The following is a 12,603-nucleotide window of genomic DNA, read 5'->3' as shown; positions in this document are numbered from 1 at the left end:
CTTACAACAACATAAATAAAAAACAAACATTACAAAAATAATCGTAGTTAAGCACAACACTCTTTTCTATCGCCATGACGTCATTGTCACGACTGGACGACTACGGCGCAGCTGGCCTACGGTTTTGAAACTCTCTTTAGAGACGTGCTGTGTCGCACGCAAGGAAGCCGCAGGCTATATATCGATTTCGAATCGAATCGATATATACATGAAAAGTAATTTAGAAAAAAATTAACCGAATTCAAATTTGTAATTTTTAACCGACTTCAAAAAAGGAGGAGGTTACTCAATTCGACCGATTCGATATATATTTTATATTTTTTTTATTTATGTTCGGGGATAACTTTGTCGTTTATGAAACGATTTTGATAATTCTTTTTTTGTTAGAAAGGAGATAACCCCGGTATAGTACCATGCTAAGGAAACCAGGATTTTATAATGAGATCTCGAAAATCTGCATAACTTTTACTGGGTGCACCGATTTTGATGATTTTTAATTTAATCGAAAGCGGATGTTTATCATGTAGTCACATTTAAATTTCATCCTAACCCGATTACAACTTTTTGATTGATCTTTGATAATGCGTATTTACTTGACCACTTTTTCGTCTACCTACGTTGTATTACTTGTCGATATAATTGAAGTTAGTTTTTTCGTTTGCCTGCAAACACAATTATTATCTTATTAGATAATAGTTTATTATTTAAGGTTCATTAGAACAGTATTCCACTGTGCCCCGTTCCATAGTGCCCCATAAGGCCAACGTTTTAAACGAGTTTTATAAAAACTTAGGTTATTTTTTGAACTTTCCACACAATTGTCTCAAATGATTAAAATTAATAAAAAAAAAATATCATTTACCTATTCTTTAAACTTTTTTACTAAAAAGAAAGTACTTTGAAAAGAAATCTCAACTTTTGAACAAGAATAATTGTGTTTGTTCGAATACAACGTAGATCAACGAAAAAATAGTCAAGTAACTACGCGTTATCAAAGATTACTCAAAAAGTAGATATCAGATCTCAGTGAAATTTATATGTGACCACATGATAAATATTAGCTTTCGATAAAATTAAAAATTATCAAAATCGGTACACCCAGTAAAAAGTTATTACGGATTTTCAAGAGTCCCTACACGCTGTAATTGGTCGAAGCGTTACCACACGAATTAGTTTAGAATTCAAATTTTTATCGACACTGTTCCATAGTGCCCCGTGTTCCATTGTTCCCCAACTCAGTAGTTGATCCGATGAAGCAAATTAATATAATCGGTGCGGTCGATGCCAGCCTTAGTTTAAAAGAAATATTTACATGCGTTAAATATTTTTTTGCTTAGGTAGCAAATAGTACTAAAACAGTACTGAGTAAGTAGCAATATTTCAAATCAAATATTTCACGACACACGACACGACATGGGTGTTAGAAAAAAAGCTTTTATGAGAGTGGGGGTTAGAGATGATATTGATGCTGCCAGATGATTTTGAGAATGAGAAAGAAAATCGTAATTTCGCTCTTAACCTTAGATAAAAAAAATGAAAATAAATATATTTTTTTTTATTGTATATTATTAAAATCATCGACGCCTTCCAAAATGCGACGATGTTCTAAGGTATCGCTCGTCTTGCACTTCACTAGTTTTCTCGCTATTCGCTTATGACGTCATCAGCGTGTCGTCTATACTTGACAACGGCGTGTAGAGAACGGATTAATGACTACGCGCTAGAGATGCGCCAGATTTGAGATATCAGATTTATTATGGCGATTTGATTGATTTTAGTTGATTTGATTTTTTATTCATTTGCTACTTATGTGTTAGCTGATGATAGTTTTATGTTTTTTACCTTTTGTTTTATTCAAATATCAAATTATTTATAGAAAATATAACACGTTTGAGTTGAATTTTGAATAGCTAATTGCAAAAATGACTTGTAATTATGATTTTTTTAAAGTACAATAAAGAATATATCAAGAATCTATACCATTTTGACTAGCCCGTTGGCGCAGTTTGTAGTGACTACAGGTCAGCAGGTGCTTTCTGCTCCGGAGGTTATGGGTTTGATTCCCACCCCGAGTCTGGGTATAATATATATTTATTTATATGTGTATTATTTATATGTATGCTTATCAAAAAAAAAAATATATAGCTATACCAGTCAGCTGTTACCTATAACACAAGCATTAAGTTGCTTACTTTAGGAACAGATGACCGTGTGTGTATGTTGTAAATATTTATTTATTTATTATTTATTTATACCTCTTGCGTCACATCCCTAGCGGTCAACTATAGACGACTTCGGCGTTCTGGACATATCATTTACGTGGAATAAAAATGCATGTTTTTATTTCAATGTTTCTCAGTACGTGTAGCTCTAAAAGACTTGTTTTTTATACTCAAATGTTGCGGGGATATTCTATTTTCATAAATGTTCAATTAAAATACTAGAAATATTTTTTTAATAATTTTATTTAATATTTTTGTGGTCCGGGTTTTTTGTCACCTATAGACGTCGCTGGCGCACAGGACTCGCGAGCCCTTGTCAAGTATAGGTGACTACGGCGGTCAAAAGGTTAATACACCACGCTGCTCCAATGCGGGTTGGTGGATATATTCCCTACTATGAGTAACAGGTATGAGTAACAGAATATCAGGTGTACATGATAATGTTATTTTGGAGTCATTGTAGGGGTTTATTTTTAATGGCATTAAGCCATATACCGTTATATATGACGTTACATTTTGATACCGTTACCGTTAAAAAAATGTTTATTTCATCAATAATCAACACATTATAATACTAACACAAATGCTGATTTCTTCTTTTGAGTGTAATAAGCTCCAATGCCAGAAGGATGAATTCTTCATACATTCCTCTTCTTCCTAAAGGTAACAAAATTATTATGCTCGTACAATATATGAAAGAGACAGATGCAATTTGTATTTTATGACCGTCTTTATTGGTTTTTAAATTATTACTGAACGCGCCTTGCTTTTTTAGTATGCACATTTGTGTTCTTTTGTTTGAAAACTATGATGGAATATGAAATACTCTTCGGTGTATTAAAAAGTTCGGGAATCTCTTGAATAAGTTTCCGGAAAACTATAACCTGGAGATCTTTAAGTCGCGAGTGAATAGGTTACTTCTAGGTAAGTATACTCCGTATTAGACCGTATTTTCACTTATCGCCAGGTAATAGTGGTAAAACGCAAACCTATCATTGTATTAAAAAAGTTCTTTTTTATTTCCAACTGAATTCAAATACTATAATAATCTTTTAATGAAAAAAAAAATAGTGATATGTGTACATATTTTTTCTCATTGGGGGTCATTTCGTCAAATATGTTTAAAATATAAGTGGAAGGGGTGTTTTTGCTAAGCACGATGATATATAACAATGGAAGGAGGAAGAGTCGAAAGGAATGATACGTTCGAAGTTTAGTAAAAAAAAAAAATTACAATTTTTAAAACTTTTTCATGGAAAGTCAATCTCACGTTCATCTATTATTTATTATTATCTAAGAGTATATTTATATATATATATATATATATATATATATATATATATAAATTTCGGGTTACGTTGTATGTCAAATCAACCAACTCCGAAACTGCTGAACAAATTTTTATCAAATTTTGTAAGCATCTGTAATTTGGTCCAACTTGGGAGATAGGGTAGTTTTTGTCTCAATCGGACCCGGTAGGTGAAGCTGCTATCGGTATGTATGCAATCAAATTTGGTAGCTGTTTTCCGGGCAGGACAAGGTCTGCTGGGTCCGCTACTATGCATATTAATCATAAATTTTATAAATACAATACGAATATATAGAACTCATACAATATGAAATATAAATTTTATTAGGTATAGCCGCATATATTTATTTATTAATTGTATTCTCTAATAAAACGAGCAATTCTTGTATATATATTTAATCTAAATCTCGGAAGCGGGTCCATGTTTTTTTATGAATTTTAATATGCTGGGGATTTCGGGGGCGATAAATCGATATAGGTAGGATTCATTTAACATAACTTTTTACTGAGTGTGCCGATTTTGATAATTTTTAATTTAATCGAAATCCAATGTTGATCATGTGGTCACATTAAAATTTCATTGGGATCTGATTACAACTTTTGGAGTAATCTTTGATAATGCGTATTTACTTGACTAATTTTTCGTCTACCTACGTTATATTACTTGTCGATATAATTGAAGTCGGTTTTTTTTCGTTTGCCTGCAAACACAATTATTAGAAAATGTCGTTTTATCCCTGTTTTGAGGCATTGATAAAAATGCTACAATACAATACTATATCGTTAGAGTACGAGGGTAAATTTCGCAATTGTCAATAAAGTTGTATAGCTCAGGTGGAAAATTGGCCGGTCGGAATCGTTCGAGAAGACAACGGTTCAAATCCCCATGTCTCCAGATCGATTATTTGTTTCTTTTTTTTTCTAATTGCACCCATGATTTTTTATTTAAATAACCAGTTCATATTTTTTATTATATTATGTCGGTAAAATCGGAAAATATTATTCATATTTTATAAATATGTAATTCGTATTTAAATATGATTTCCAAAAAACACGATTTACTAAAAATACCGAGCTAACCTCGATTACCCGGCTTTTACAATTTAACTGAGGTAACTAAGGGCCACAGTAGGTCGTGCTCAAAATATGTAGCAGCTCGATTGGAGTAGTACCTCGACCTTACAGAAGATTAGAGCTAAAATAATGCTGTTTTCAAGCAGTGTTGTGTTCCTGTTGGTGAATAAGGTGACCAGTGCTCTTGGGGGGAATTGGGAATAGCGTCAGCACCGCGTTTGCGATGCTTCTGGTGTTGCAGACTTCTATAAGCTATGGTCATCGCTTACCATCAGGTGTCCAACCTCAGTTTTCCTAAAATAAAAATTAATAATTGATAAATTACAAATATTTAGTCGTGGTTGCTGAAGTCAATCATAAAAACGTAGTTTTTAATTTGAGTCAAGTCTTGACAAGGAAATTTACCTTTTAAAAGATAAAAGATAAATCTGTCACTCTGTAGTGCCTCCTGTAGTAGTAGTGTTTGTGCCTCCTGGGCTTAAATGAATAGCTGTACAAAAAAATAACAAATAAAATATGTATAAAAACTATAATAGTGTTTGCCGACGTGAGTTTTTGATTAATTTGTCTGTGGCTTTGATATTCACCGTTTTCTTATAAAAGAGTTAAAAATTATTACAAAGTATTCTAATAGTCAAGACTAAGACTTTCTGACTATCCTAGATCCATTAACACATGCCATTACCTCGGCAACAAGTTTGTATGTTTGTTTTTCTTTGAAAACACTGTTATCTATCTATCCTGTATAAAAAATATGATTTCGAAGTTAGTCCTCAATATTACTAATTTTGAAATCTCAATTTTGAGAGATTTTTTTATTTATGTTCATTATTCGTTTACGACAGAAGTTGTAATTAGATTTTTTTTTTACAACATTTACTTTAAAAAGATGCAGTGAATATGTTATCATATAATTATTACAAATAATAGATATGTTTAAATAATTTTTTTTTCAAGTTCAAAATGGTTTACATACGTAACCAGGCGACTACTGCAGAATACCGTGGTCATAACACGATCTTCTATACAGGTCATGAAACTAAGACCAATTTCAGTGGTGAGAGATTTACTTTTTTATTTACTTTATTAGAGTACGATATTGTCATAACTTTTCGTTAACGTCAAAGCCGCTGTACGTAACTGCTATCGATGTGTGTGGTCACGTGGTCCGGCCGGTTTGCCATATATGTTATTAAGTCCCTTATTCCCTCCCCCCCCCCCCCCTCATAACTTAGGGTTATGAAAAATACATGTTGGCTGATTCTCAGATCTACCTGATATGCACACAAAATTTCATAAAAATTGTTCCAGCTGGAGGAGTATATAACTAACATTGTGACATGAGAATTTTAAATATAAGATTAGACAATGGACTAATGTTGCCTATTTTCAGATTTTTATGGTTCCATTGTTATTTTCAAAACTACGTGCACTAATTATTAACAAACAAACAGATTCTTTAGTTTCATTAAGTTATTAGTTAACTACTTAAAAGCAATTTAAGTTTAACTAATGTCAAGATACAGATAATGTAATATTATTGTTTATTGTCAATAACAATATTACAAGATTGTCAAGATTACTTATCTGTGGTTTCAATGCGATGTTTCAATTTTCATGGATACATACTTTATTTACCTTCAATCATTGCAAATACAAAACTAATTTTTATAAAAAAATCTTTAGTCCACCATGTTCGGTTGGAATATATTTTGAGAGATGTGTAAATTATATTATAAATAAAGTTATTTGTGACGGTGGGAGGCTTCATAGTCGGCTTAGATTTACAAATAGTTTTTCCAAATGTATTGTTTTGATAGATAATGGATCCAAGAATGTGTAGGAAAATCTGTAGTAGTGAAAGTCTTCCAGATGTTGAAAATGAAGAATTTCAAGTATCGAGTATTATTGCGCCACAAGAAAGTGAAGATAATTTCATGTTGGAGGGCAGTCCTGAACGTCACTCCGTTACTTGGCTCGACGACGATCAAATAGATGATTTAGATCTTAATTTAGATCATACTAACCTATTTTTTCATAGAGTTGATAGTGCAGATGTAATATACAGAAGCAAGAAGAAAAAATGCAAAATGGTAGGGAAGTATGTAATGGGCGATGTTTTAGGCGAAGGTTCTTATGGAAAAGTTAAAGAGATGTTGGACTCTGAAACACTGTGCAGAAGAGCTGTGAAAATATTAAAAAAGAGAAAATTAAGAAGAATACCGAATGGTGAACAAAATGTTCAAAGGGAAATACAGTTGTTGCGAATACTTAGACATAAAAATGTGATAGAACTAGTCGATGTAATGTACAATGATGAGAAGCAAAAAATGTATTTAGTTATGGAGTTTTGTGTGGGTGTACTTCAGGTTAGCATAGGCCTTAATTTATAAAACAAAATAGTTTTATTTTAGACTTTCATAAATTATTGTCACTCTAATTTCTAATTTTATAGGATATGTTAGAATCAAGTCCAGGTAAAAAGTTTCCTCAGCGGCAGGCACATGATTACTTTACTCAGCTGCTGGACGGCTTAGAATACTTGCATGGCCAGGGTGTAGTTCATAAAGATATTAAACCTGGAAATTTGTTATTGACATTGGACCAGACATTAAAAATTACTGATTTTGGAGTTGCTGAAGTGAGTATGTTTATTTGGAAAAATACTTTATATTTTAAAACTCTTTTATTTAACTTATAATAATATATATATAAATTCTATAGGTATTAGAAGACATAAGCAAATAATAATATTCTCTTGCTAATGTTAGAGATTTTGTATCATAAAACCTACTTTAAATTTTTAGGCTTTAGATATGTTTTCCCCGGAAGACACATGCTACACTGGACAAGGCTCGCCAGCCTTTCAACCACCTGAGATAGCCAATGGTGCTGAACAGTTCTCTGGTGTCAAAGTTGACATATGGAGTAGTGGAGTCACATTGTAAGTTTATTATTTAAAAACAAATAAGCAGATGTATTGAAAAAATTATATAACACTTTGATAATAGTTTATTCAAAAACAAGTTAGAATATATATCATCATTTATTTATACTTTTAAAAATTTTATTTCATCATTTCTCTTTTTCCTATGGATTTTTGTCAACTTACTGTAACAACTTTTGTTTTCTAATGTTTACGCGAATTTCACTCATAACTAAACAAGTTTTTCATTTATCAAAGCAACTTTTTCTATACAGATTCAGATTCAGCTTAAAATAAACAATAGTTTTCTGAACTATTGCACAACAATCTACAAATAACAAAAACTAGTTTCCATTTTATAAAATTAATAAAATACTTTACATTAAGCATTTTGCAATGCATTTAGTTTTACATCAAATGTTAATATAATAATAATAATAATAGATGTGTTATTGGCAGTGAGTCACAAGTGATTTGAACATGATATTGTCAACATTATACATAAGAACAAATGACCTAAATTCTTGCAATACAATGGAAAATTCCTTGTATTTCTTATGTAGGCAAAAAGATTATACTAATTAATTTAAATGTATGCTTTTGTCATCCTTTTTTCATTGTTATAGTTGTTAAGAAATCTTATGAATGCAACATTATAAAAAGAAACCTACAGTCTGGAAAACATATATATATATATTGTTATTAATATTAATTCGTTTAATCATGTTCAATTTTAATGGTTTTAATGCTCCATAGCATTGAAAGAATTAAAATTTATTATTATTAATTGATGCATATGCATTATGTAGCCTAATCTTATGAAAGAAACAGTTTAAGTTTGGTATTTTGTGCAAAAAATGTATTTGTATATTATTTGTATGAAATAATATACAAATACAAATATAAGTTTAATTTTTTACTTAAAATTGATAATTTAGAAAACAAAACTTGATTAATTAAATTAATAAATATTTATTTTATGAAATGGAATGATTAAAAAACTATTTCATGTTTTCAGATACAACATGACAACTGGTAGATATCCATTTGAAGGTGACAATGTTTATCGACTACTTGAGGCAATAGGTCGGGGAGAACCAGCACCTCCACCGTCCACCGTTGGGACCTTGCTCGGAACTCTTTTAATGCATATGTTGAAGCGAAATCCCGATGAACGACCAACTGTACAGGAAATTAAAAGGCACGAGTAAGTATTGTTCATTTATGGATTGTTTTAATAATAATAATAATAATAATAAATAGCTTTATTGCACAGAATAACATAGATCACTTATATAAATATAAAGCTTAAAATAAGTTACATAGCGTGCAATGGGCGGTCACTTAATAGTGATCTCTTCCAGACTACCCACCCGTTTTAATTTATTTTGTGCTCTTTAATTATTTTTAACCGACTTTAAAAAAAGGAGAAGGTTACTGAGTGCCGTATATATATATATTTTATGTATGTTCGGCGATAACTACGTCGTTTATGAGCCGATTTTGATAATTCTTTCTTTATTGGAAAGAAAATATCCTAAGTGCAGTACCATGATAAGGAAACCAGGATGTGATGATGGGATCCCAGAGAAATCGACGGAAACCCTCGAAAATCCGTATAACTTTTTACTGAGTGTACCGATTTTGATGATTTTTAATTTAATCGAAAGCCGATGTTTACCATGTGGTCACATTTAAATTTCATAGAGATCTGATTACAACTTTTGGATTAGTCTTTGATAATGCGTATTTACTTAACTAATTTTTCGTCTACCTACGTTGTATTACTAGTTGATGTAATTGAAGTCGGTGTTTTTTTTCGTTTGCCAGCAAACACAATTATGCACTAGTCTTGCGTGTTTTTTTATTTATATAACCCGGTCGATAAACAAGCGTACGGCTTACCTGATGGTAAGCGATTACCGTAGCTTATAGACATCTACAACACTAGAAAAACATTGCTGACCCTATCCCCAATTTCACCAAGGAGTTCTGGTCGCCTTACTCACCAACAGGAACACAACACTGCTTGTTAGCAGTATTATTTAGCTGTGATCTTTTTTAAGGTCGAGTTCCTACCCTTCATAGTCGGCTTGTTCCGTATTTTGAGCAGGGAATTCCCTGCTGTGCTTTCCTCAGTAAATGTGGCCTACCCCAGTTAATGTGGCCTACCCCAGTTAATATGGCCTACCCCAGTTAATATGGCCTACCCGAGCAAGTGTGGCCTACCCCAGTTAATATGGCCTACCCGAGCAAGTGTGGCCTACCCCAGCAAGTGTGGCCTACCCCAGTTAACCGTGTGTGCAGCTGGGTGCGCTCGCGGCCGGCGCTGGCGGCGGGCGAGGCGGCGGTGCGCGCGCGCGGCCGGCGCTCCGACGAGCTGCACAGCTCCACCGTCGTGCCCTACCTCGTGGAGCGGCACTACGCCTCCGCGCACCGCTACTTCACGGAGCACGACCTGCGACACGGTAACGCTGCCTCTTATAACCATGCCCGTGTTTGTCCTGAGCGCCGCTCTTATAACCATGCCCATCTTTATCCTGAGCGCTTGGCCCGGGTCGGCATCCTGCGAGCGGCGCAAGGGATGTCAGAAAATAATCAGTATTTACACATACACACTCATCAGCCTATCGCAGTCCAATGCTGGACATAGGCCTCCACAAGTTTGCGCCAAAAATGGCGTGAACTCATTCATGTGTTTCTCACATCTCATGGCTTTTTAAGTTTCAAGGTGGTAGTGGAACTGTGTTATCGCTTAGTCGTCTCATACGACACCCACGGAAAGAGAGGGGGTGGCTATATTCGTTGCTGCCGTAACCACACCGCGAATCTGTTTACTGAAACCGAAAGGCAACCTAAAAAAAGACGCCAACTCAAATATATATATGCATATGCTATATGCATTTAGTAAAGAGCGGTTATGTTAATATTACAAACAGACACTCCAATTTTATTTATTTGTATAGATAGATAAATATTTGTAACTACCATTACACTGATATATTAAAATATCAATTATCCCCATGTTCAATTATGTATATAGTTTGCGTAGTACCTTCCAGTTTTAATCCAACAAGCGAAACAGTGCGTGTAAATATCTCATAATCACATCTGTTAACAAACAAATCAAACGACATTGACCGACCCATAAACAAATTTAACAATTATGTATAAAAGTATTACATTTCATTACAACTCCATTTCAGATTCCGATGAATTTAACAAAGCCGGTCAAGTTCGAGACCGTATTTGTTCAATGAGTTAGGTTCGTAGCATGTGTCGTGTGCGTAGGATTCCTATGAATTATTTTAGATGAGGTTTAAGCGTTGGAAGTGCGCAATTCACACTAACAGCGAAACTAATCCGTTTGTGACTCATATCCTCATCATATCATGTAATACAATAAGCTAAATCCCTGTTGCTATGTTCATAAAACAATTCGTTTTCCCTTATAACAGATAAGTGTTAAATTTTAAAACATGACTTGTTTGATATTTAACGATTTATTGTCATTTCGTTTTCTGAGGATACAAACCGTGTTCAAGAGCATATGACTTCAGCACATGCTCTTATACATAATATTGTCAGATTACTATATTCTGAAACGATTTGTTTTGCTACGAAATGTTTAATTTTGAGCAAACTTTCGAAATTACGGAAATTGAACGATTCGCAAACAAAACGACGTTTTTCAATATAGGAACTAGGAACTAATCTTTCATATCTAACCGTTTTTAGTACTTTGGAGTTTTCAGTTTAGCTAAATGTTATTTCTAATATTTACGTAATACTTTTTGTCACAATAGCTTGATTTATTCACTTAACTGAGTAAACGCTTCGACGTGAGCATTTTAAGTTACATCATTGATTTTTATGGCTTATGACTTCAAAGTATTTCAGATGTAAATATTCTTCCTAGAATAATATTGCTATTGTGATGATGATTTATCTTATAATGTTTTTTTGTTAATTTATCTTTTAATGTTTTTGACAACCTAAATATAAACAAAAAAATTTAGTGAATGTAAATTGTTTTGAACGTCAATGTTTATAAGACTCTCGCCAGAAGTGTCTCAGTCTATTTTTTTTAAATTAAAATCTAACTTTACAAGATTTTTGTATTGCTAGATATCGCAAAAAATAAATAAATAAAAGGCAGGATTCTGTTGATTTTAAATATTTAAGGGTTCCAATTTCGACAACATTATAAATTTTATGGCAAAAACCGCCAACGTGGATCATCTTTTACCCGACTTCAGTAAGGGATGTTTTCAGTCTCGATTCGTTTTTACGAACTTTTTTTTTGCCTGACCTTAGTCTTATGATCTTAATTGTATTTAAAAGATGAAAAACATAGACGTTGAAATTTTTGGTAGACTTCTAAATCATTATTATTTTTGAATATAACTGTAATATGTAATCTTTTTGTTTTTTAAATATGATGAGGTAGTTTTGTTGATGTCGCGATGCTTGTGTCGTAGAGATGGGGTCGGGCGGGTCGCGTACTATGTCGACCGCGGAGCTGTCGGACGGCGAGTCCACGCAGTGCAAGCGACGCTGGCACTCTTCTTGTGGCCGCCTGCCTTCCTGCCGTCTCACGTGAACCACGGATTGCCTATCACTAAATCATTTCGACCCATCAGATGAGCCTGTTTACGCAAATCTATAGGCTATATTAAAGTACTATATTGTTGCTCAGTGTTGTTTGAATGTAAACTGTCCTATAAGGCGTTAAATATAAATCATTCTGTGACTTAACGCTACTTAAAATCCATTGATATTTGTTTATTGGCTCTCCCTGTTGCTAGTTCGGTGGGTGACGCCTTCAACTCTATTAATACTTGCATATTTTGATAATTAATTTTGAAATATTGTAAGAAGTAAAGTTTATCCAAACAGATTGGAATTCGAATACAACCGGTTTCATGTGTTACTGTATACCTATAAGCAGCTCTGCGGGTACAATTAACTCTTTAAGTTATTTTATACATATTTGCTTATTACTATTTTATTTTTGGATTTATTGAATAAAAGTACGTAACTGTACTGTATTAAATAATTGCTGTATGTCA

At 33.1% G+C, this 12,603-nt stretch overlaps 1 protein-coding gene across 1 annotated transcript; it reads left to right on the top strand.

The window, feature by feature from the left end:
• The first annotated feature begins 6,180 nt into the window (after nucleotides 1-6,180).
• Nucleotides 6,181-12,229, top strand: LOC123654285 (serine/threonine-protein kinase stk11-like). Its single transcript, XM_045590196.1, has 6 exons — nucleotides 6,181-6,974; nucleotides 7,061-7,246; nucleotides 7,413-7,549; nucleotides 8,550-8,738; nucleotides 9,839-9,999; nucleotides 12,013-12,229. Exons 1-6 carry the CDS (start codon nucleotides 6,429-6,431, stop codon nucleotides 12,132-12,134), a joined length of 1,341 nt encoding a protein of 446 aa, XP_045446152.1. The 5' UTR covers nucleotides 6,181-6,428; the 3' UTR covers nucleotides 12,135-12,229.
• The last annotated feature ends 374 nt before the right edge of the window (nucleotides 12,230-12,603 follow it).

This window comes from Melitaea cinxia, chromosome 6 (genome assembly GCF_905220565.1).
Source record: "Melitaea cinxia chromosome 6, ilMelCinx1.1, whole genome shotgun sequence".
Classification (NCBI taxonomy): domain Eukaryota; kingdom Metazoa; phylum Arthropoda; class Insecta; order Lepidoptera; family Nymphalidae; genus Melitaea; species Melitaea cinxia.
This window is presented reverse-complemented; position numbering and strand designations above follow the sequence as displayed.